Below are 27949 nucleotides of genomic sequence, written 5' to 3'. Positions count from 1 at the left end.
CAAGGCGGCGCGCACAACACCGGCCGACGACAGAAGCGGTCGCCTCGCGCCACGGTATGCGCGCGCTCCCGAGAACACAAAACTGATTTATAGTGTCCCGTTGAAAAAATAATCGGCCAAGTGATGTGATGGAGGGCCAGGAGTGGAGAGACGAGTGGCATCAACCTCGCCAGCTGGACGGTTAGAATTTATTTGGATTTACTTAGATTGTAGATGTAGACGGTTTTATTGGGAACGCTGATACTTAGGTAGTTTTTCAGTCAAGTTGTTGGGAGTACTTATTTTGCATGCCGCGGAAAGTTGAATATCCTATCTTTTTCAGTGTAATCTAAATTTCAATCTTAAACATTGTTCGAATTCTTTAAGCTGATAAATTTACTGGGAGTTGTTTAGTTTTCCAGTCCTGTCTGTTGTTCATGTCTGTAAATTTTTAATATTCAGAAAATAATTAATTAATACCCTATCGTGTGTATAAGGATCTTAATTGAATTTTAATCATAAGTAAGTACCTACTATGTACTGTACTATACTTACTTATAAAACATAAGAGTTACCTACCTACAAGTAAAGTTGGATAATTTTTGAAAATTTTCTGTGCGAAAGTCTAATTATTATCAATGTTAGGTACTATCCAAGTGCTTTCATGCTGATTTTTCAGTCCCGTAAATGCATGACGGTTAAAACCAAATATTTAAAACTCTCTCATACAATCATCCAAAATTTAAATTTTATACCTACATTGTACAAGTTTGAGTACAAGACATGTTTTAGATAATATATAAACTATTTATTATGAAAAAAATTATCCCCTATGTATTCAAGTTCAACCATAAATAATAATTTATTAAGTCTGAGTGCATTGATAAATAAAAATAAAAAAAATTTCGAGGATAGGTAGGTACACCTTGTACTCTTTCGTTTACAAAAGCTTAGTCATAGATATTTTTCGTGTATTTCTCAATGTCCAAATAAATATACTCGTCTATAAATTATTTCATGTTTTATTGCAAAAACAAGTGAAATTAAAAAAGAAATCTTACAAGTTTCCACGTGTTTTAAATAGCATAATATATATCTACTTAGTACTTACTAGCAATAACTTTAAAATTAACAAAAAATAATAAAGAAGAAATAACGTTTTAAAAGCGGCATCAACGGATAATTACCTATTATACCTGAAGTCAGTTTCGATTTATCATTTATGTAACAAAAAAAAAATTGTTATGCACATTTTTTAAATATACCTATAGGTAATTGCTTTGTTTATAATAAGGAAGTTTTTTTTTTTCAAATTACAAACCGCAATCATTCGGATATTATCTAAGGCTGTAAAAAAAATCATAAATGTAGGCTTGTTGTCGTTGGAAAGTAAATCGCGCAAACGCTTTTTTAAAAATCAATCAATCATTCTTGTCTCAGTCCCAAGCTCAGTCCTCAGAGATGATAGAGAATATAATATTTTGAATTCTATATCATTCGTAAAATTACGGAGTCCTTATACTATTGAATATATAATTAGGTACATTATAATATAGGTCGCATTGCAAATGTGCAACAGCCAACAAAGTTAAAAAATGACTCTATCTAAGAAATTTGTGGTAGAGGGAAATAAGAATCATGAAAGATAGGCGAGTATGCATAACTACAGATTAAATTACTTTCAAAATCGTTTGATAAATAATTCGTATGCATCAAAAACTTTTTTTTGAAAATATTTATTTTATTGAAGTGAAACTTCTTCATCGGGGTTGGAAAAAAATTTAGTGTTACATTTTTATTTTTTTCGTTACGCGTGACATTTTTCCGTTACGCGCCATCTTTTTCTTATCCGTACCACGCGTGATTCGACGTATTTCTGTAAAGTTGCCTATAGTAAATTATTTTTTTGAAAAATAAGGTCATAAAGAGTTTCACTTCTTACGTACTGTGTACACTAGCCTTACAGTAGTCTACACTCTACAGTCTACACTAATAGGTACACGCATACATTTTTATTTTTATATTATTTACTTATAAAATATTTAATTGTTCAATTATTAATTAAACAACGTCTTTATAATTATTGTTTATCTATAGGTACTATTGTTTTCTTACATGGGTCATGGCTTACATTTATACCTACTGACTCATCATGAAAGATGCTCGTGAGTCACAAGTTTATAACCGTTTTTATTCAGGGCACTAATTCTATATTTAGATATAGGCTCCAATAATGAGGGAGGTTCGGTAGGGTTGTTTATCTTCAAAAGTATTTGAAAGGATTTTTCGAACGAATGCAAATGTTTACAAGTCGAAAAGTTCTAATTTAAAATTCAGGAAATATCTATGCTAAGATTATATGATCATAATAGGTATGTCATATTAACTGCAAGGAACTTTGCAATCTGTAGAAATACATTCTATAAAAAAATATGGATAGTTATTGCACTTTAATTACATATTACTTACCACTAACATTAAGAACCTAGCCTCCACGCCATTTGTAACCGTCAGACAACAGCGTAAATGCAATCAAATTAATCAGTTATTTTGAGCCCATTTAAAAGTCAAATACAAAGTAGGTACACGAAGAGATCGATCATCTTAATTCCAATCATATTTCTCTGCTTGAGTAAACCGCGCGCTTGCATATCGTTCGTTCGTTCATTCATCCATCTGTCAGCGGGAGCGCGCGCGAGTCTTCCATCGACGATTGACATTTGGCGCTGTCGAACAGTACATAATCTGTGACGACCTTTTGTCTTGTAATGACATTATGGTTTTTTGTCTTTGATATAACCCGGCCAGATTGACGGAGGCCGGCGCTGAGGCCTGAGGCTTACCTATAGATACCTATTACTGGCACAGTAGTAGCTAATAAGTTTTTTGTATTCATCGGTTGCAAAATTAAATTAAGCGACTAGGTAAACACTTATGTTACTGTAGGTAAGAAATACGTAAACATTTGAATTGGTACTGAGAACTTAGTGCATGTCTGCACTTATGGTTTGGCTGACATACAGTAGATATAACTTATGTATCAGAACTAAAAGCACCTAAAAGTCTCTACTTAAATATAAAATAGGATGATTGCATGTAGGTATTTAAAAGATAAGTAAAATAGTTATTTTGTTGGATATGCTACACGGGTCTTCAGTTCCGGCAAGGACAATGTCGGTACGCGTTAAATTTCAGTGTATTCTACATTAGCAATTAGTAGCGCATAGCTGTTCCGGCGATCGGCTAATTACAACAAAAAACGCCGCCCACCCTGCCCGCTCATTAATTTACTTTGACATGTTATGTGTATAACAAACACGCTCCCACGTCGTGACGATATTTTGTCGTGAACGATATTGTGTCGGGTCCGATCTCCGTCCGCCGTGGCCACAGGCCGTGGCCGCATGTAACATCCTATACATGAAATAATTAATATCGTCATGGATTTAAAAATAAATGCAATTATACAAATTAATTATAATACAGAATAACTACAATATTAAATTTTAAACAATGTCGTTTCGGTTTAAAGAACTTTATTAATCTCATAAACAAGAACAATACAATATGATCTTTTACAAATATGAGAAATAACAATTTTGCAGTTAGTATAACACAATCAGCTATCGAAATTAGTTAAGTATGTCTTTAATTTATTTTTAAAAATATTAATTGATGAGGATTCTTTAATTGCTTTAGGCAAGCTATTGTACAATTGTGCTCCCTCAAATCTTAAGTTTCTCTTACCGTATAAAGTGTTAACCTAATACGCTCGTCGCTTCGCTCCTCGCTACCTATTTGAATAGGGTCATTGCGCTGGTTTTCGTCCAATTATAGGAGTTGCCAACTTTGTGATACGAAATAAATATTTTGGAGCACCCTTCCTTAAACATATTATATTTTTTTTAAGTCCTTATATAGTCTTCTTTAAGATAATATTAAGGGAAAATAAATCATTTTGATGTATCTTTTTATTTAAATTATTTTCTGCAAAAGTAGGGTAAATGCTAGTTTTCGTCCAAAAAAACTGGTTTTCGTCCTAGTGTAAGCTAGTTTTCGACCACCGTGTAGAAAAAGGAGGGTAGGTCAACTATTTAGTTAAAAATCAATTACAGGTAAATATATACGTTTATTTAATTAACATTACAATTTCTCACTACCTAACAGGTTTAGTTTTACTTGTGGTTTTACTAATAATAATCAATATAACAAGTCAACACTGAGATCTATGTAGCACTTGGCAGTCCTTAAAGGCGTTAGTGATGACTGTATAATCATTCGTAATAAAGAAAGGAATGCGTTCCTTACAATGTAAATTAAACAAGTAATAATTACAGGACTAAGAAATAACATCAAAAAACAGAAATATTCATTCTAACAACAAAAATTTTCATTCTAATACTTTGTTTATCAAATGAAACGTATTATACCTACACACACAGACATAATACAGTGTATTATGTCTGACCTACCCCCATTTATGCTACGAATAATTGACTCTACTTCACACATTAGGTACCTACAACACTCTGGCCCTCAGCAATTATTTATAAGGAAGATACTGAATAGAAAACTTTTCAATACTTACGTAAAAATAGACGAAAAGTAATGCAAAAGAATAGCTATATTTAATTTTTGTCTACTCCAATACTCATTCATGGACGAAAACTAAAACATTTAACGCTAAATTTAGTTTTCGTCCACTTCTTTAAATATTTTTTTATTTTGGCAGCACTGACATAGCAGTGGACGGAAACCAAAAAAACTAAACTAATAGCAATAAAGATCACTTCGGGAGAAACTATTCAGTATTTTAAAGGTCCGATAAAGTAAAATGACCCTAACAAATATTCACGTAGCTGTTTGAGTTTCCGTCCACTTGGACGAAAACCAAATATTTTGAGAATTTGGTAACCTAGTATCCGTCCACTTAATATTTCCAAGAGTATTATAAAAAAGTATGATAAACACTTATAATTGCGTTTATTATGCTTAGAAATAAAAATACGTACCAAAAACATTACGTAAACTAGCTAAAACAGTGATTTACCTTACCATGAACTTTTCTCGCCGGCAAATTTTTCTCTCGCGCGATGACATCTGCAAGGCACGTATGCGAAGCGGCCACTTTTACGTTAATTTTTTGAACTCTCTTCTTGTCAAATCAAATTTTCATGTTGATAGTACTGTTGCTTAAACATTATGGACCGTAAAAAGTGCAAACTTGCGCGGGAAGGTAGGTTTGTATTCAAGTTTTACGCACGTGATTGTAGCAGGTCAGTCAAATGGACGAAAACAGAAGCTGGACGGCAAACCAGCGCAATTACCCTATTTAGGCCGGCCGTTGACGCGACTCGCTCGCTTCGCTCGCTTGGCTCGTGCGGTTATCACTCTTTCGTGTGTGGTATTTGTGGGATTTTTTGTTTAGTGTTATTTGTGTTTTTATATTATTAGATAGAATATTTTTAATCAGTATGCAAGTGTGATATTTATATAATTTATTTAAATCAAACAATTTGTTCCGTACCAAATAGATATATAGATGTATAGATCCTTAGTTGGCGTTAAAAAATTAAAGTTAAAGAGGATTTTTACTAGTTTGTTTTGCGTAATTTGTAGTTTTTTTTTAATTAGTAGGCGCCGATTGCCCCCAAACTGGGATAAGATAATCTAGATGTGGTTTAACAAGCGTGTTATAGATACTATAACGTAATTTAAATGGTATATATTTAGCCGCATTTCTTAAAGCTCCTGTAAGTGGTATTAACTTAGATCTCACATGGTTTATATGTGATTTAAATGTTAATTTATTATACAAGATTAGGCCAAGATATTTTTCTTCATTAGATCTGTTTAAAGGTTGTGAGTCTATTGTAAGAGGTGGAAAATAAGATATTTTTTTATTTTTGGCTGCATAGATTACATAAGAGGTCTTTTTTACGTTAATTGTCAATGTTTAAGTTAAATTATTATGGGAATTCAATATTTACCGTCAATAAAGTACCTAACTTTTTAATTTATAATTTATGTAGCTAGTAATAACATATTTATAATTTCTGTACCTACCTATTTTATTCACACAATGTAGATACCAGCTATCTAATGCCGACGTAAGGCATTTTTGCCCATGTAAGCAAAAAATATGCATTCGTCGACGTGGGTGATCATGATGATTATGCAAATTTTAAAGATAAATAACATTTCTAGCAAAATATACATGAGGTAGGTACATGATTTTATTTTAATAGTCAAAAAGTCAAAAACCCATGTAATTGTTATAAATATTACATTCGTGCTAAATGTAGTTTCCAAATCATAACATGGTTATAATAAAAACTTTAAAATTCTAGAAAATATTCTGTTTTAAAAATCTTGATTCTTAAAAAAATTGCGCCTGGTTTGTCTCAATTTGCGTCCAATAATGTCAAATTGTACAATTTCAAGCCCTTTTAACATTTTATTGCAAAAACTCTCAAGTGCTCCATAAATCTACAAAATACCGTTAAATGGGATTAGAACTAGTTGTGACCATTTAAAGGGTAAACTTTTTTGTTAAATCGCATGGTATCTGCATTTGACAGTCTCAAGAGCTTTGACACGTGTGCAAGTTATAAAAAAAATAAAAAAAATTGCTACATTAGTTCGAGCTTCAGGTGGTTTCAATGAGTAGACTACCTATACATTTTATTTTCAATAAAATCGAATAAAATCATCATCGAACCATTAATTATTGTTATAATTTATTACCTATTAATTCAAAGATATTTGACAGAAAAAAAAAAAAACTTTTAACTGCTTCTTAAAATTTGCGCCAGAGCCTATAAGATATTTTTATCTTAATATCATCTTCAGTATCTGCATATTTCAAGATGTTATGAAATACGTCTTCGTATAAATAAATTCGGTTAAAATTGCGATAGAAAATCATGAGTTTTTCGAAACATTTATAATTTTATAAGTCTCTACACGTAACCTTTCATGCTTGAAGATGATATTATGTAGAGTATATATGTAGTAAGATAATAAACCTACGAATTCTACTACGATTTTAGAAGATATACAATAAGAATGCATATTCTAAAAATTATAACATTTCCGTACACAAACGACGCGTTGCGTCCTATCAACAGATGACTATGCAAGGGTGTAAAAAATAACAAATTGCAGATCCTACGGCCCACGTGGCCTAATCTTATCAGCTAATTTTGTACCTTTCAGCTTGGGGACATATTTCACTTTTTTATTACCTACTTCTTGAAAAGTTAAACACGAATTTTTAAAGGCGACATGAAATAAAAAGGTACATAACTACGTAATCTAAAATAAACTTTTATGGTTGAACTTTTTAACGATTTTAGTACTTATATATAATATGTTTCATGAAAAACATTTCAGTAGTTACATTTTTAACAAACTCAACTTAAAAATGAAATATCAAGAACTTTATTTTACCTAATAAAGGAACATAACATAGAAGAGTTTTGCTATCTTTGGGAACCCAGAATAAAGAGTCAAAATTTCACTGTATTAGCTTTTTTATCGATGTTAAAAATAAATAATATATCACGACTGTTTTCAGTACCTTTTAGTCTTCTTTGTTATGTGTATTAACTATACTCTTTTATAGATTATCCATCGCATATAGGTAGGTATACGTGTTACATCCTAACGAAAGTGTAATGAAAAATTTAACAAAAATTGATTTATTATTTTTCCTTACTAATAACTCATGAAAGATGACAAATGCAAGCCGGTCAGAGTGTTATAAATTATGTCTCGATAGTTTGTTTTCATTAGCGAGCCTCCTAATCCCCCGTTTTTGTTTCAAATCCTCGGACCAAAATAGTTGTTTGTTTTAGCGTGAGAATTTGAAAGAAATGTCAACAGTGAAGTGTCGATTGATATTTTGTAGGTGGTCCAATTAATAGCTTTGACTTTTGGAAGTGCCTAATTTGGAGTAAATACCTAGTATTGATTTGTTGGGAAAAACCATAACTTATTTAGCAAAGGTTGGTATGTACTTGGTATAAGTTCTAGTTGGTCATTCGTTTTTAAAAGTAAAATACTTAATAATTGTAAATTAGGTACCACGGTATTCATTGTTAGGTATTAACCACTAATAAAGTCTTCGCAGAATTAATTTAAAAACTTTATATTGTTTAATTTATAAAAATTATTATCATAAAATTAATACAATTAATATAATCTACTTCTTACTGGTTCTTTTGTTAATGGTTCAGGGGCCTTAGACAAAGTAACAATTACAAAACGATAACGAAGTTAGAAATTGCAAAAATGTATGGGATTGACATTAGATAGACCACGTGATCTAACGCGGCGTATGTCAATCCCATACATTTTTGCGATTTCTAACTTCGTTATCGTTTTGTAATTGTTAGGTACTTTGTCTACGGCCCCAGGGCTCTACCAACAAAATTCAAATTTATAACACATCTAAACATTTAAAGTAAGTATTTTTCTGGTTCTCTGTTATCGCGTTTTCCTACATGCAAAGAGACGCAACCCAATATCAAAGACCTCCTTTTATAGCGATACCGTGATTCACAAATATAAAGTAAAAATATAAAAAAATGGAGCAACTTATGCGTCATGCTTTCAGCCCGTTTCAGAATCTATGGTTAGTTCAAACAAATACAATTGCCATAAACAATTTACAAATAGACATTGTTCTAAATTTAAATCAAAGCCAATTCCGAAGCGTTTCAAAATACGCACTTATTCTGATACTTTTGTTCTCGTACCAACATACGTGGAAAAAAATAAACACCAATAAAATATGGCAACCTTTGTTTATTTTCCGAACGATAATTTCATCGGAATCGTAACGTAAATTAAAATCGATAATGGTATAAAATAAACGTGTCTATTTTGAATGATAATGTATTGTAGCAGATCTCATCTCGGCAAGGCGCGATATAACGATTTAAGCAAAATAAACTGGAGCTCCTTGTGATTTGTTTATTTATGTAATATTTAATTTTAAACGTCCGCAGTAAGTGGCCGCAAGATCTTTGAAGTGGCTAGAGCGTTTGTCTGTTTATTTGATGATGTTTTCTATTGTTATGGAACAATTGAATTGCCTACATACTTTTTAGATGACGACTGTTGATCTTGGTGACGTACAATAAATTAAATATTAATACTAACAGTTAATAAATTTATGTGGAAATATTAAAAGTAGAGTCCTGACTTTCTTCCTAGAAAATCTTGTTCAAAGTTTGATTATTTGCTTAAAAGTTTGCGGATGTCTAATTACACGTCAAATCACATAAAAAGCAAGTCATGAATATGGGAATACTGTAGGAATAGGTTTCTAAATCATAATGTGAACCAAAGAGTGTGCAAGTTAGTGTGATAGAGTTCACACTAGGCTTCATAAATGATGTATGAAGATCAATTAAAATTAATGTCTTATAATATTTAAAAGGACGAACAAAGTCAGAAAACAATGCTAGTATGCATGTTTAGTTGAATATAAACAATTCGGTTCTCATGAGCACAGGCGCATGACGTTTCTATGTTGGTAACACATGTCGACGGAACATTTTCATTGTTATGTTTATATTCTGAGATTTATATCGAATATTATTAAATTAAACATTGTTATTTTTTTTATAATACGAATAAAATGCAAATAGAAAGCTGCTGAAAGGTATGTTAGCTTTAATTATCTTTAGAATAAGTACGGGACTTTAATGTAGGTACTTAAGGCATAATAGCGAAAAATTCCTAGTTTTTGACTAATAAGAAGCTATACAATGTTTAGTAAAAGTTGTTTTATTCTTAAACATCTTATAGTTTTAGCTATAGTCTGCATTTTGATAAAGCGAAAAAAGTGCCAATGCGTCTGTCCGAATTTAAAAATGACCTTTGTGCAGTTAATCACATCTGACCATTCAGCATAGTTAAGTCACTCTTATAAAAATAGTTCATAATATTAAAAATTTATACATTCAATAATTTATTAAAATAGTAACATAAATTTATCCAACTATCCTTGATGACATAACTTCGCATTTTAAAGGGTTATTGTAGTTCAACTTGACCATTCATTTTCTAAAAGCTTAACATACACTCTAGCGCGTTCATAACATTAGGCACGTATCATAATATCATGATATTATTTGGAGCGTATTACAATTTGTATCCCTTTTCCTACCAGTAGAGATACCACCCTCGTGGTCACAAATCACCGATCTATAGTGTAATCTGAACTATGCGCGCGCGCGTCGTCTTGACACATTCCTATATAAATTACCTCAATTAGGGCTCGGGTATTTACAGAACTTCCTTGAAATTTTAAAATTTTCTATAATAATAATATTGAATAGAAATGTTAACAATTAAACGTAGGTACAAATGATATTTGGTAATCTAATCGAAATAATCATGGATAAAATGTGTATAATTAATCGGTAATTCTACTTTAGAATAGTCAATAATTGATTATAAATATAAACATAGGTAATTGCTACTATAGAAATGCAGGTATAGATGTAAAAAAATCTTATGTAAGCCGCCTCTAAAGTATCCGCCGCAGCTTTCTACGAGGAAATCCGCTATTGAATTCTTTTTCCGCGCTATATCGTTGGCTTTTTTGAGCAATTTTAAAAAACAAACACCGTGTAAATCGTATAACACAATAGTTTATCAAGTTAAAAACTACTTATTTATATATACGTACTTTATTGTTTGTTAGTAGTGTTTGTTGAACAAAAATAATACCTTGATACAATATAAAGACAAAAATGTGGTTAATTTGTAACGTTGAGATAAGTTAGTAACTCGAGGTGCAGGGTTATTTATTCCGATCTTCAAATTTATTGGAGGAAATTCCACTAAATGTCAAACATATAAATCGTACACTCGCGGCAAAAAATATCTGAACGCACTCAATTATTGTGATACAGTCGCGTGCAGAAGGATTGTGGTAAAATTTGACCTTTTTTGGTAAAATTTTGTGAATGAATATTATTAAATTTAACTTCATAACACATGAAAGAACTAAATTAGAACCATTATCTCCACTCTGGAAAACTTATATTATTATATTTTTTAATTTTATTATATTTATATATTTTTTAATTTTCTTCAACATCCGAATATAATTACTCTGCATTGTAAATTTATCGATAAGTAAGTTTCTGTTAAATATACCTATGTACTGTCTTTTATAAATATATATGAAACAAGACGGATTTCTCTCTTTTCACAAATTTATAACAAAAATTGTTTAAAATCTAGATTATAGGATAGGCCTAGTTTCCGTTCAGTTCATTGTCCAGTTAAAGCCAAGACGAACAGCAAGCATAGCTTCAGTTTTAGTACCATTTGGAATTTAAAATTAATTATTGCTATAACCGCGTTAACACTTCTCTGAGCGATGTGACAAGAGTTATGAATAAGGGCGGGAAGTGACGACCTGCCTCGCCCCGTAAATCAAACTCATTGGAGTGGTATCATACATACAAATTGTTAATCATTGTTCATTATGCCGTATTTAAAAGATACGTAACAAAACGATATTAATTTACAGTTTTCTTGTTATAGCAAAATTTAGCAAAGTCTCTAAAGTTTGTTAAACGTAAGTCACAAAATCTATCTGCGCATCCGTGTAGAATATCATAAAATATTTTCTAATATAACCTACGCTGTGGTATACATAGGTACTCCCTAGTAAACCAGCATATGTTAGATATTAATATAGAGTATAGATGAATAACCCAAAAGATGTTTCTAGAACTGAAATAATTCGTAACAGCAACATTATTGCATCGGTAGCAGCTAACGAGGCTTGGGACACAAATCACCATTAGCGACCGCGGCGGTGCGTGCAATGTTAATTATAAGCATGCTATTATGTATTCTACGCCTTGGAGATACGTTTCAAATTTGTTTATGAGATGAATGTTTAAAATTTGGTGTCTATGGTTGACAATAAATTCGTTTCGAATAAAGAAGGTTCATGCAATGTGTCTAAATATTGAAGGGGTAGCAGTAGGGGTCAAAATTACAAATCTAAGCCACATTCTTGTACAAAACTAGACCAAATAATACGTCATAATATGCTTAAAAAAACTACAGAGTGCAGCCTTTCCTCCTATGGTTATGAAATGTACTACATAGTTGGTTAGGATTGTATTCATGCTTTAAGAGAAAAGCATTTTAGAAGTAGGTACATCTTATCTTTTCTTGATACGCTTTTGTTTGGCAATGATAACATCTTGTTAATATACACTTAACAATTTTTATTGTTGCGAGCTATAAATGTGGATCAATTATCTACCTTTGCCTAAAGTTGTGATAGGATAGGTTAAAAAATCTAGCAGTTCACACAAATTTATCAGTAACGGCAGCGCTGAAGTTACTATTTTCGCTAGCCACATCTGGTCACATCGATAGATTTGCAGGTATCTAGAATCGATCCCAAGATAGAACTCTGTTGGTAGCATCAGTCAATCAACAGTCAAAACATCGGGATCCACTGACAGCGACAACTCCCCGATGTTCCGGGAACAAAAGCGGGGAAGCAAATATTTATCGTACATACATTAACTATTGTTTTACAATTGTTGTTTGTATCGATTTTGAGGTTATGAAATTTTAGAATGATAGAGAGAGAGTTAAGAATTGCTCCAGATTCCTTATGGCAAGTATTTTCTTGCAAAGCACAGGTAAAATGACTTCATGATCTTAGTGTGTAATTTATGTGCTGTGTGAACCTGAGCCTTTTATACACCATAAACGCCTCAATTTTCAACTTGCGAAAGATTCAAACTGACAACGAAAACAAAGATATTAATTATATAATGGCTCTCATATAGCTTTTACGTCCAAGACCAAGTTTTCTGCATTGTGATTGTAACCAACTTAATGGAACTCTACCTTAAGTAAGTTACTCAAAAATTATTGGTTTTTCATCCATCACCACCTCCGATATCATTTTTATCTTCCAAAGCAGTAAACCGTAGTTGTTATTGTAAATTAACACTAAGTAATGCATAGTTCACCTACAAAAGAATGCTATAGTGACGTTGTCGATTGGCTTCTTAATGAGCTATGCTTGCAATGTTGACACTAAGCCGCTGATCAAAGTTGCTCTGTGCTAATTTGTGCTGAAACTGTGCTTGTCGTTTTGTAAACCTGTTACAGCTCGTTATAACAGGGTTCGTTGTATGCAAAGATAAACAATGCAAGAATAGTTATTACAGACGATCTGACAGTTCAGTGTAGTGCAGTTTGATATTCGTAAACGATAATATAATGTAAGGGCCTTATGGGCCATATAAAGTATCTTTGCTCTTGTGAATTTACTCGAAAATGTCAAAGATAATTCTGAAAAATTCTTTTATACATATTATTATCTACGACTAAGTACATAACTATCCTTGTAACTACCCAACTTTACATTTATCTAGTATGCAATGACAAACTTCATTCATGGTCAAAAATTGAAATTTATAAGACCAAAGGACCAAGTCCATATACTTTTTACTCTTTTGTTTTACATTTTCGTTAACTCATGGCTATGGAATGCGGTGGGAACTGACCACCTCAATAGAAGGTTACTTCAAAATCGACATTCCCACAGAAAATCTTAAAGTGCACACAATGCATTTGAGTATATTCGGTGTGGCAATATGAAGTGGTTAAGGGTACGTAAATCAGTGTGTCGTGGTAAGGACTGAGCTACACGTGTTGGGTTTCAGGCAGGGCTGCCACTTTCCTTATAAAATTATTGTCCTAATGGTCATAATGAACCTTATCAGGCCAGAATTAAACCTGATTTTTTGAATATTGTGTATTGTGAAGCATACTGTAGAAAGGATAATTTTTTCACGTAGGTGCTACTATTTTCTATAGATACTTTCGCTAAACAGCTGCATATTAAATTACTTCTAAGAATCAATTAAGAAAGGTCATTGGAACATCAAAGAAGTCATGTACTGCACCGTTAGCATGTTTACGTGTATAAAATTATGTAATAATTAAGATAAGATTGCATGTTAAAAAGGTGACTTATTCCAAATTCCAATAGGAGTAATTTGCGTTACGAATTAAAACAAGCTAATTTCAAGTTGACAGCCCTACACGGCGCCCTCCGGCGCCAGATTTATAGCGTTCAATCAATGCGGATTTATTGTTTAGGAAGCGACTTCATTTGTGCTATAAGAGACGACAATAATTGGCTGCGTACCTGCTATTGTGTAATTAGACAGTCGTTATGCGTTTATTAATGACACCATTTGTTTCACTGCATCATGATTGTTTTAGGTTAGGAGCTTTTTACAATGTGCGAGGTGAATAGAGCTTTCGATTGTGTACGTTGAAGTTGTGTATGTTTTCTGATTGCCTGGTACTTCAATTATTGTTGTTTTGCAATTTTAGTTTGTTTGTTTCAGACAGAAGTCAATTCCATTTTTAAGACTAGTATGACTGATCGATTGTTATGTTTTTTAAAAAATGTTATAAATAGCGTTATAGCAATACATTCATTATTAATTATAATAAATTTGAATTAAAAATTATAATTTAAAGAGAAAAATAATCAATGTCAATTAATGTGATTCGCACACGTACGACAGTGAATATCCATACTTAATATTATAAATGCGAAAGTAACTCTGTCTGTCTGTCTGTCTGTTACTCAATCACGCCTAAACTACTGAACCAATTTGCATGAAATTTGGTATGGAGATATTTTGATACCCGAGAAAGGACATAGGCTATCTTTTATTGCGAAACGAAAACGAAATATGTACCACGGGCGAAGCCGGGGCGGACCACTAGTTTCAAATAATTAATGCAAAACAGAATTGAAATATCGGTTGGGTTCCAAATAACAATGTTAGGTGACAATGTTAACTTTCCGAGTTCATTTAGATATCAATCTGTAATTGCTAATTGCTACAAATTTATAAAATGTTTTTTTATCTGTCTAGTATTTTTGTTTGTTGTACTTTTCTCTGCACTATAACCAGTGATTCCTTTTTTTATAAAAGTCTAGATTAATAAATGTGAACGAATGACATTATAATAAGAAATAAAGAAAATATATACATATGTAACGATTCTATTTAAAATACTACACAGCGCTATGTTGAATAGGCATTCTTAATTAATGACTGTTCTATTATTCACGTATTGTGCTATAATTAAATTATCAATACATTTGGCAAGTGCTGGGTCATAAAGGTAATTGGAGTGGAACGGACGTGACACTTTGTTCTATGTTTACATTAGATTAGATTTATAGAGAGAATGAACTTTTCTAATGAAACAAAACGCAAAGAAAATACAAAGACAATCTGTCCTTCTTATATGCATCCTTTTAGGAATAGGTACATATTATTTTTTTTTTTGAAAATAGATCATATAATATCTACAAGATGTGTTTATTAAATAAAAAAAATAAGTGTGCGTTTACTAGTTTACCTACCTACACACGTAAGAAGTGAAACTTCTTTATGACCTTATTTTTAAAAAAATAATTTACTATATGCAACTTTACAGAAATACGTCGAATCACGCGTGGTAGGGATAAGATATAGATGGCGCGTAACGGAAAAATGTCACGCGTAACGAAAAAAGGTTACACAAAATTTTTTTCCAACCCTGATAAAGAAGTTTAACTTCAAAAGTCACATCGAAATTAATATTGGATTTTAATTAGCATTGCATTAAATTCATGTTTATTTTTATAGTGATAGGTTTTTTGCATGTGTTAGCAATTTGTTGGCCTGATAAATTAAATGATACGTGAGGTAGAGTTATTGGATTAATCGACAAAATAAAAATGAATCGCAAAATGTGTTGGTAAGCGCATAACTCAAGAACGGCTGAACCGATTTCGTTGATTCTTTTTATAATATTCTTTGAAGTAGATACGAGGATGGTTCATAAGGAGAGAAACGTATACCAAGGGCGAAGCCGGGGCGGGCCGTTAGTAACTAATAAACTTAAATAATGCCTTCTTATTGTGAACATTCCAATTTTATTATTTTTGCATACTTTAGCGTATTTTGTGTGTATTTTTGGAACAAAGCATTGTTATGCTATAACAAAAAAACAATTTTACAAAACCTGAGTACTAAAGAAAACAGCAACGTAATTAATTTCGATACAATATGCAGATATGCACGTATATTCTCTTGTGATACCTATGATTTAAGAGCAAATGCGAGACATTATACCCGCGTACAAATAATAAATGATAATTATTATACTCATTCGACGGGTACAAAAAATTATTACTTACTTTCAACTGACAAATGCAACCATATAATATCTATATGTATATGTAATAAAGTATATTTTTTATTGTACATTATGTTTCATGCTTGTCACTTTATGAGATTATTTTTTTAATTATTTTGTTTTTTCGTCACGTAGGTATGATCGCATATTTGACAGAATGTATCGAAATTTAGATTTTTACGATTTTCGTCAATATTAAAAAAATAAGATTGTATTGTTTTATAATAGACGTCTTAGTTAACAATGGCAGATAGTTCAATTAATTTAGGCATAGGTGAAGAATATTGTTTTAATAAATATTGTGTTGAATATAGGTACCGGAATTTTAAATATTTATAATACCTAAATAATACTTTGAATTAAATTAGATTTAAAAAACATAAAATTAGCATACTTTAGAATACCAATTGGGTAAGTCGTTTGATTAAAAAAAAAAAACATACCTACCATAATGCCTACCATTTGATAAACTTTCCAAATTTGTATTTAATTACTTTTGCATAAATGAATGAAACTTCAGATATTTTTTTAAACTTTTCTTTAAACTTGTTGTATTTATTCAATTTAGTATTGTGGTAACGTATGACGGTTAATTCATAATCGTCATGTAATTATTTCTTTGTAAAGTTAATTATTAACGTTGGTAATATAGGTAAATGTTGTTACCTACACTTCGTTTTCAATAAGTAATAATTCTGTCTTGCTACTTTATGAAAACGTGCAACTTCTCTCAATAGACAACAGACTTTCTTCAATAATCGTAAAGGAATAATAAAAATATTCTCAAAATAAACCGAAGATCATTGTCGTTTCTACGTAAGTATAGTTTTCATCGCCCGTCTTATTTATAATCCTCCTCTTGACAACCGGCGATGAAATAATTGCAGCCATTCTGAATGCGTTTTGAATTTCCCGCCATTACACCAATTAGTTGAGTGAGATGTCCGCCTGAGAGTGGACGTTTACGATTTTTATGGGGTTGTTTGTTATCTTTTTCTTGGATTTGTGGCCATTTTTATGTAATTTAATTAGCGGTGCGTTGGTGCCAAGTTTCAGTGATGTGTCGCTTGGCGACGGGAACTCGTATCCTGTTGGGTTTTTGTGAAACTAGAAGATTCATTTGTGCTTGTGATAAAGTATAAATAAACAGTGTAAGATAATCTATTATAATGTGATTAAATACTCAGGTATATGAACTATAGTACCTACTACTACAGTAAAACGGTAGAAAGGTAAGAAAACACAAAATTATTAAATTAGCGCTTAATATTACATGAAAAACTTTGCGACGGCTATCATATTATGACCTTTACATCAGTGAATCTATCTAATATTTTGTAAAGCTGTAGACTGTAGAGTTTGTTTGGTAACGGCGCTAATCTCAGGAACTACTGCTCTAATCTGTGCCTCGAAACATTATTTTTATGTAGAATAACATAAAAAATTTAAAAAACCGCGGGGTAAAGCTGATTATAATATGTGTCGCAGAATAACTTTCTGCAATGCGATTTTCAGTGTAACCGATTTTCAAATACAAATTATAGTCTACGGCTTAATATTTAAATACCTAATTAGTTAATTAGATTTTTGTGAAAAGTGCCGACGCAATCTTATACATATTTGCAATCCTGTTTAATTATTATTATTGGATTGAACTGAATCTGTAGAGTTGCGTAAAAGCCACGCGCACGCTATGAAATTACAATAACATTTAATTGAGATGCAAAAATGATAATGAGTTCAGATATTTAACTAAAATGTAATAAGATATAATATAATACCTAAAAGGTATTGTTTCTTCAGATAGGTTACATTTTGTTGGAATCAACCAAATTTGGATATATATCTGAATATCCTACCTACATTATTTTTGTGCTAGTAGGCGGGTTCATATTATAAAGATCCAGGATCCATAATATTATAACATCAAAGATCTGAATGCGTAACTAAGCTGACTATGGCTTTCAGCGAAAATAATTTCAGCGGATACTGTTTTATCGTTGATCTCTTTTTAGAGTGAGTTTTAGTTTTTAACCGACTTCAAAAAAAGGAGGAGGTTATCAATTCGGCCGGTATGTTTTTTTTATGTATGTACACCGATTACTCCGAGGTTTCTGAATCGATTTACGTGATTCTTTTTTCGATGCGGGATGGTGTCGAATTGGTCCCATAAAAATTTTATTCGGATAGGCCCAGTAGCTAGTTTTTATTTTATAAGCATTTTTGTCTGTATTTGTAAATGTTGCAAGTGATGTTGCAAGTGCAAGTTTGAAGGCGGTTGTTTTTAACGCAGTTATCACTTATTATTACTTTCTTTTTAGGCTTTTATACATATCACAATAAAAGGTAGCCTATGTTCTTTCTCAGGGTCTAAAGATTGCCTGTGCCAAATTTCATCAAAATCGGTTGGGAGGTTTATGCGTGAAAACCATACATACATTACAAACTTTTCCTCTTTATAATATTTGTATAGAAAACCGTTTATCTATAGCATATCGTGTTGGCCACCTCACACGTAAAGACGTCCTTTTTCCACAGTATTTTCCAGGTATTTACACCTCTTTAATATTTCCCCAGGCGTGGTATCAAGTCAGTTCCCTCGAGGCGCCTACTTGCAGTCGCTAGCGGAACGCGTCAGCCGGGACCAAGACCAGCTCCCTGTGCTACCCTCGCTACATAACACGCCCAGAGATGTTAACGCACCTGTGATTTATACTGATGTATGTATTTGGGTTAATTTAGTTATTAATGATATGGTCATTGGACAAAGTTATCTTATTTTTGTAGTACGTAGTAGCAGTTCAATCTTCTGTACTTATAAATAAATTTTTCGTTTTGCGTGATATTTTTCTTGAAAATTTTGGATCTTTGTTATTGAAGTGAAAACTTCTTTAGCGGCGTAGGGTATAAAATCTTAAACTCGCGTTAGGACACGTGGCCTGATCGAAAAAGCGTAAGACGGATGTTTTTTTTTAGCCCTTATATTCTATGCGTAGGACGGATACCATTCCAAAATATCAAACATGCTGAACGTTAATAATCAAGTTTTCGCTTCTGCCGGAACTCCCGGAGTGCAACCTCTCTTTTTTATGATGGTGGATTAGAGATCTCGAGGATGGAATTATGTTTGGCCTCAAAAAGCCTTGAGCCCTTTTAAAAATATACTTACCAAATTATTTTATTTGTTTTATAATATCATTAAACATAGTACTGTTTTTTTAATTATTAGTTGAGTTCTTTTAATGATAACATAAAGTTGAATGTTTATTAAGTTAAACTTAATACAAATTAATGTTGTCTTTTAAAATTATGATATCCTTTTTAATCTTTTTATATGTCGTGAGTTTTCTCCAAATGTGATATTTTTGCTTTTTATTTAATATCCTATTTATCTATACAGAGTGCAGTATGTTCCCGAAGCACGTACTCCCCGCTGCAGGCGCTCAGCGAGAGCACCTGTAGGGACCATGGCGCGCAGGTCGCCCCACCACCGCCGCAGCCGCCGCCACGGATGCCGGTAACTTTGTAGTATTACTAGCTAACCGGAAAACGATGTTCTGCCTTTCTCTTATCGCTTAGATACACTAAAAATAGATGGCGGATTTGCAGATCTATTTAATATTATGCTATAGTTTTGTTATTATTGTGTCATTAAGGAAGGTGGACCCCAAAATACAGGCTGTCCTAGTTTGGGGTCCAAATGTTACATGTTTGTACCTAACCCACAAATTGATCAATAAATGATTTTTATTTATTTTATTTTATTTATTTAATAGACACAAAAAATTTCATGAAGATCGGTCAAGCCTTTTCGGAGGTGTTTATGTAACTTCAACGCGGCGCCGGGCACGGAAATTTTATTTATTTTCTTGCCAAGTATTACGAATTATCTCTAATCTTATATCTAGTTTAAAAAAAATGATCTGGACGTTGGTGCAAAACTGCATACAGTTACAACTCATAAGTAATGGATGATCTTAGTCTAGTAAAGGTACCTCTATTGACTTCACCTTTTCTTTGGGAAAAAAAAAATTAACAGATTCCAATTAAATTCATTTATATGGGTCATTTAACATCTTTAACCATTCAGACTATAATATAATAATCCTAGCTCCTATAGTCAATAGGTAACTAAGATCCTTACAATTAAGTCACTGTCCATTGCGCAGGTATCAAACCAGAACGTAACACTGCACCCAGCGGTCGCGCGATGTACTGCATCTCTAGAACTAGCCGCGCTATGGAGAAGCTTCCACGAGCTCGGTACAGAGATGATAGTCACCAAGGCTGGGAGGAGAATGTTCCCGGCGTTACAGGCGAGGCTGTCCGGTCTGCTGCCTAATGCCGAGTATCTGTTGCTTGTGGACTTTGTGCCGTTGGATGATAAGCGGTATCGCTATGCGTTTCACAGGTACGTGGCCTTTTATTTCAGATATTTCTGCAGGGATTAATTTATTGACCAGAGATGTTTTAGGTTTTTTTTATATGAATTGTTTAAATTTAGAAGTCCTGGACGTAAGACTGTGCGGAAATAAAGATTTCGATTTCCTAATATTCTCAACATAACCTGCAAAATATGGTCCTACCAAAATTACCTGTACAGTATTAAGTGCATCCTATGAACTAGAGACTACCTCTATAAAAACCAGTGTCACAATTAAATTTGCTAATGTTCTGGAACTTTCAAGCTGTGATGCGTTCGACGCAAACTTTTTGTGAGTTTTTTGGGGAATAGTTTGAACTGCCCCCCTAGCCAAGTGGTTTTCTGTTAGCGTAGCGTTCAATAGAATAGACTACGAATGTATGAGATTGACGTAAGCTGTAGATAAACGTATCTACAGCTTACGTCAATCTGATGTAGTATGAGATTGACGTAAGCTGTAGATAAACGTATCTACAGCTTACGTCAATCTCATACATTCGTAGTCTATTCTATTGAACGCTACGCTAACAGAAAGCCACTTGGCTAGGGGGCTGTATAGGTACGAAACGTATTTTTTTTTCTTTACACAGTGTAAGCCGGGTGGTTGGCCCGCTAGGCCAAATGTACCCGGTTTGCCCTGCATCCATTATTTAATTATGTGTTCCACACAGTTCAAGCTGGGTAGTAGCGAGTAAAAAAGACCCTTTATACCCGCGTATCTATTATCTCCTTCTTCTCTTTGTTTATGTCCAGATGGATATCTATGGATGGCCATAGTCCGAGGGCTGAAGTCCCTTTATTGGGTTGAGATACATCATATGATTATGTGATATTCTACCATTTCCATCTTTCCGTTCCGCACAGTTCAAGCTGGGTAGTAGCGGGTAAAACAGCCCCTTTATCCCCGCGCATCTATTATCTTCTTCTCTTTGTTTATGGTCCTATCTCTAGATGGATATCTATCTGGACATAGTCTGAAGGCCATAGTCCGAAGTCCCTTTATTGGGTAGAGTCATCTTATTTTGAAGTTTTCCTCTACACAGTTCAAGCTGGGTAGTAGCGGGCAAAGCGGACCCGGTGTCCCCGCCGCGCATCCACGTGCACCCCGACTCGCCCGCGCCCGGCGCGCACTGGATGCGACAACTCGTGTCCTTCGACAAGTTGAAGCTGACCAACAATCAGCTCGATGATAATGGACATGTATGTATATTGTATACAAGTAGTGTTTATTTTTTCAAGAGATAGTTAAAGTTCAAAGAGGGTTGCGATGGTTTCAGTTTTAACTAGTTCACCCTTTATTTTTTTTTCACGTAAAATCGATTACAAAAAATTTAATTAAACGGGCTTGCGACCAATTTTGACTGGAAATCTAGTCGATATAATATATTCTCCTAATTATAAATATACATAAAATTTTGGTTTCATAAAAAAAAATAAAAAAAACTGAACGCGCTAATCCTACGGTGCGATCCAGTAACTACAAAAGACGCTTGACGCAGCCCTCACAAAGTGTTGATTCATATAGAGTGGGTAGTTGTTTCAGTTTTCCCTTTTTAATATAGAGCAAATATTTTGAAGTAATATTAAATATAAATATAATAATTGTTTCCTTTCATTTTATTGTATGTCTGAATAGAAACGGATTTTGGGTGAGATACCTTTATTACGATGATTTTTTATTTTTTAAGTATACCTATCTCTGGTTTTTCGAATTAATGTGTAACAATAAACAACTATAACAAACAATTCTACAGATAATCCTAAACTCGATGCACCGCTACCAACCTCGTTTACACGTGGTGTACTTGCCCGGGGACGGGCAGAGCTCTGCCCCGGGAACAGTTCCATATCGTACTTTTATATTCCCGGAAACTGGCTTCACTGCGGTCACTGCTTATCAGAATCATAGGGTAAGTTTATTTGTCACTAGCCTTTGTTGTAATCTTACTCCATTGTACATTTTTGAGACTATTTTGTACTAAATAGTGGCTCTTTTAAGTTGCGTCTATGCCATACCGTCTTATATTCTGATGTGAAAGGGGATTTTATTAATCGTTTGACTATTGCGTTAGATATTTTAGGATCCTTCCTGTTTTGTCTAGTTGAGTAATTGCTTCAGTATGAGTAATTTGCTTTGTTTAATTTCGTAGTGTGACTAAATATTTATTTATTTTGTCGTTGATTCTAATGATTCCAGTTGAACTCAAACGAATATATTTCTTACAGATAACACAATTAAAGATAGCCAGTAATCCATTTGCAAAAGGCTTCCGAGATTGCGACCCGGACGATTGGTATGTATTCACATTTTTATACAGCCATATATTTTTTTTACTTTATAGCACAGATAATAAAATATTACATTAACTTTGAACTATTTTATATAAAAATAAATTTATTCTTTCTTCTTTCATAATTTGCAAATTTCAAATACTTATAAACGATTAGAATTTTTCTGTAGGGTTCATGTTTTAAAAATGAAATTATTCATTAACTTGTTAAATCTGAAATTAGTACAATCTCTGAAACGATTCATTTAAACTTGATTCTCAATTATCTACATTCATTCCTAAGACATAGCGTTGAAAATACTCTCGAATTTATACAAACACTAGCTTTTCGCCCGCGTTTTCAAAGGAAAACCCGCATAGTTCCCGTTTCCGTGGGATTTCCCAAGTTACCCTCTATGTGTGCTAAATTTCATTATATAATCGGTTCAGTAGTTTATGCGTGAAAACCATACATACAAACCTTTCCTCTTTATAATATTAGTAATAACATAGTTTTATGGTCGAATTACAATTTAACGACAGGAAATAAATAAGGGAAGTCAAATTAACCACAACCATGTCACAACATATCTATGAATCACACACGGTAATGATTAAATTGAGCACAAAGCAATTTTGTGGGGTTTCAAGCGCTTTTCAGCAGCCGGTGACGATTTAGTTTTACGATCTCGCCATAGAGTAAAGAGTTACGTGACAGTTATGGCGGACGGGATGTCATCCGTTCCCGCCAAAATAAAAACATGTGCGCGCTATGGAATACGGATAATTAAAATTCGGTTTTTGTTGTTTCGGATTTGTTTTATAATGAATAGTTTATTTTTTAATAGGTCGTTTAATTTGAAAGAAATTAAGTATCTATTTTTTCAGTTGGTTTGTGTAAAAAGGGAAAAAATATCTACCTATGTATTTTAAAATATTTTATACAAATACATTTTGCTCTGGGGATCACCGTCCTCGGTTATAATATGATCCCATAATAAAACGTGAATCCCTATGTCCCTTAGTATGCTTAAATCTTTAAAACTACGCAACGGATTTTGGTGCGGTTTTTTTAATAGAATTCAAGAGGAAGGTTTTAGTATATAATTTATTAGGTTTTAGACAAAGCGGGCGAAACCGCGGGGGTAAGCTAGTACGCAATAAAACGCATATTCCTCAGACATTTGGAGTTTCTTTGTTAGTTCTTTGTATAACTTATGTATATGGGCCAATACAAAAACAGGAGAGTTAACATCAATCTCGCATCTTACGATCTGTATATAAAATCTGTAAAGATCTGTATGTATATAAAAATTTACCTAAAATCAAAGTAGATACATTTATGATATAAAACAGAGGTGATTATTTACTCACGGAAAAGGTAAACATTTCTGGTTTTCATCCAATCGTGTTGTGTGGATGGAGCCTGTGGTACATACATGACGCATTTTATAGGGTTTGGCTTGGAAAGTATGTAAAGATTGCGTTTTCGGAGTTATTTACATCGTTTATAACTCTTTACGAGTATAGGTTAAATTTTTATGATGGCTAAACGTGTGTTTAGTTCCTAATAGCATAAACTATTAAAAATTATGTTAGCTTTAAACTTCAAACAATATAATAATATGAAGAATAGAAGAATATTTCGTACCTTTTCTTTACATTTGTAAAGTTCATGATATAAAAAAGTTAATATCAATTCTCGCTTAAATTCTCGTAATAGATGAATTTATACAACTTCTTTAATCAAAGGAGTAAAATTGTAGAATACTTGTTACTTTAACGTTTAATTCGTGTGGTACCAATAATATCTCCTAGATTGTCTCAAAAATATTAGTATTGCAAATAACATAAATATTTATTTTAAACTGGCAATATTACCTACATTCAACATTAATCACATAATTTCAATTGTTTGGATAGTTTTAAAAATAATAATATATCTGTTTACTTTGCGATAGAAAGTGATTCATTACGAAACTCGGAGTTCTGATAATAAACAAATTAGTCATTAATTATGTACAGCAAAAAATTATACGCCATGTGTGCAAGTTACGGTTGGGACAAAAATGGCTCGTGGTAGGGGGACCATGTTTACGATTTTTATAAACTGTAGAACATTTAATCCAAAAAATCGAAAATATTCCTTTGACTTTAATTTTCATGACAGTTTTGTTTGTTAATTGCCATGATTGTATGTTTTTTATTTATCATAGGTATTATTACTTAATTTTGATTACATAAAAAGAAACTCAAGAAATTAATCTGAACCAACGAAATACATATATATGTATATTCTTGTTTTCTCAAAAATTATCAAACGAGACATACCCTAAGTATTATTTTTTCTATTAAACTAAATATTATTTGCAGCTAAAAAGCTTTGCACATAATTAAATGGTGGTAAAACATGTCACGTTTTGTATATCTGACCACCCACTAAGTCAAATAGAAAAAGCTCTATAGTCCTCAAAAAACCAAAACACATGGACACCATGAAGTTTTTCGAATCTTCCTGGTACCATCGATTAATAACACTAGAGTAAGTTATGTTTGCCATTTGTCGTTGCTTGTCAAAATATATATTAGCGATGTAACATGACTCCGCCTATAGAGGCGGGATTACGTTTCAGTTCTAATGATCTTAATGATAATATGGAATTATTATTATAGAAGCTGATAATATCTAAAGCGTAATTTGCTTTCTGGTAGAACAAAGCTTGTATAAAATCTTTGTAAGATACATTTCACAATATGTTAACATCAGTGATGATATTAAAATAAAATTAGAGATTCTGTTAGTAATGTGAACATAATAATTTTATTAATTTCAATATACCTAACATAGATATTTATTAGATTTTTTTTTGTTGTTTTTGACGTGGTTTGGTTTGACTTGGTTTTCACATTGTTATAATATGATTGCCTACTTTTACTCAGAATAAGAATTATGGTAGTCCACATAGTCCAATAGGATCATCTAGTTCTGTTATGTTTTTAAAACTGTTTTAATCTTTACATATTTTTAAGCTATTGCATAGCTTCTATCGCGGGCCTTGAGCGCGGGGACCGAATCCAGAAATTCCGTAACGAAAAAACCTCACGCTCCCCACTCCGTCGGGCACGGAGGTGTGGCTTGAATTGGCTTGAAGCTTTGCAATAGCTTTACCGCGGCCGTGGCAGTCCCCGAGTGCCACACGTCTTTTTTTATTACAAACTGGATAAAAACGATGTAGTAGGTAGAACCCCTAGATAAAGTTATATTTCCATTTCCCCTTGCAGTCCACCAGAACAGACCCCCCAACGCAGCGTCCCGCGGCGCCGCGAGCCGCAGCCCGCGGAGGCCTACCCGCTGACGCAGCCCTACGCCGCCGACCCGAGCTCTAGCGGCCCGCTGTACCCAGCACATGCACATCCAGTACGGTAAGCGAAACATTTATTTCTTTCCTTTACATTCACATTTCAAACTCAAACTCAAACATTTATTTATAAGAAGTCTAAACTTTTTATAAAAGCACTTTTGAATCGTCATAACATTTTTTAACATTTACCACCGATTCGGAAAGCATTTCTTATACAATTTACACAAATAGGTAATTGGTATTATGGTTTATAAAAAATTGTGTAATATATTATGGTTTATAAAAAATGTAAAATTGTGTATATTAAAAAAAAATTACACAATTTTACATAACACGTAAAAAACACCAACATCTTATGGGCCAGGGTAGTTGATCAGACGTCTGTGTCCTGCCAGACTAAGAAATTTTTTACTGGTCCTCGCCAGGAATCGAACCAAGTGTCTATTAGTTTAACGTTCATACCTTAACTACTGTACTAGAAGCATGGAGGCGATGCTTTTACAACTTCATAAAAATAAAAATAGTTCGTAATTTAAAACTTATTTCTAGAGCGCTAACATTTATTTACATAATTATTATCTAATAGTTAAAAAAAACTAAAAAACACGCTTTTTATAGAAAACCGAACTAAAAAATAGAAAATTTTATCAAATTAGTGTATTGTCATCGGTCCTCAATAAATCTACAAAGTTTGAACGAAATCTGGCCGTTTAAAGTGGGTAAAAATCGCGCCCAAAGAAGTCGGTTACAAACATACAAACATACAGGTGAAGCTAATATAAAGCGTGTAAAAATATGCGCTGCTTTTAATTTAAATGTATTATAGTATAGATATTATCATTATGTACAAAGTACATGCAAAGCATTTAATTCCACACATTTAATGCTATTTATTAATATTATATTTATTTTCAGATATCAACCGCACGCAGGCCACAATAGCGCCTATTCAGCATATTACGCACACAGATAAACAAAAAATACACACTATACCAAAAAGTATGTGATATAGATTAAAGACGATGAATATTGATAGAAAAGTATTTATTTTATGTTCTATTTATACGAGTTTGAATCGAAATTTTCAAATAGTCTATGGTATTATGAATGAGGTTCGTTAATTTAATAGATAATTGAAAAATTGTAATATTCCAAATTAACGTACTCATAAAGAAAATAATGAGAGATAAAAGTTGGATGATGCGATAGCGTATTTAAAAAAAACGTATTTCTTTTTATTTATTCTTTCCTTACATTACCAAGCGGATTATAGATTTGTCCCTTATAATGATGGAAAATTTGTATTATAATATTAAGTTATTTTATATAAGTAGTTTTATAATATATCTAATTTCGTAACTTTTCACATTAAAAGAAATAAAAGCGTGTTGATAAGAAATCATTTTTGATTGAATTTAAATATAACTTCCTTTAGATAGGTACTTATTAATTTAAGTCTTTCACTGAGGAACTAAGAACACTGAAGTGCCTTAACAGTGCCATTTTTAATAGAGTAGGAATTTTATTTAAGATATTTCATACGAATGTAATATTAAATATAAAATAATACCGAAACCAAAGTAATGTGCTAAAGTAATTTATGTACTTATACTATATTTATTGAAATACATGTAAAT

General features: G+C 32.5%; 1 protein-coding gene across 1 annotated transcript; it reads left to right on the top strand.

Annotated features, from left to right (window-relative positions):
- The first annotated feature begins 20 nt into the window (after positions 1 to 20).
- LOC123700448 (T-box transcription factor TBX1-like) lies at positions 21 to 27866 on the top strand. Its single transcript, XM_045647658.1, has 9 exons — positions 21 to 180; positions 18835 to 18977; positions 19658 to 19774; positions 20427 to 20668; positions 21724 to 21880; positions 22435 to 22590; positions 22907 to 22974; positions 26233 to 26373; positions 27228 to 27866. The coding sequence occupies exons 1-9, from the start codon at positions 129 to 131 to the stop codon at positions 27283 to 27285; spliced, it is 1134 nt and encodes a 377-aa protein (XP_045503614.1). The 5' UTR covers positions 21 to 128; the 3' UTR covers positions 27286 to 27866.
- Positions 27867 to 27949: the final 83 nt, after the last annotated feature.

Source organism: Colias croceus, chromosome 19 (assembly GCF_905220415.1).
Source record: "Colias croceus chromosome 19, ilColCroc2.1".
Taxonomy (NCBI): Eukaryota; Metazoa; Arthropoda; class Insecta; order Lepidoptera; family Pieridae; genus Colias; species Colias croceus.
The sequence above is the reverse complement of the archived record's forward strand: the minus strand, read 5'-3'. Positions and strand labels throughout refer to the sequence as shown.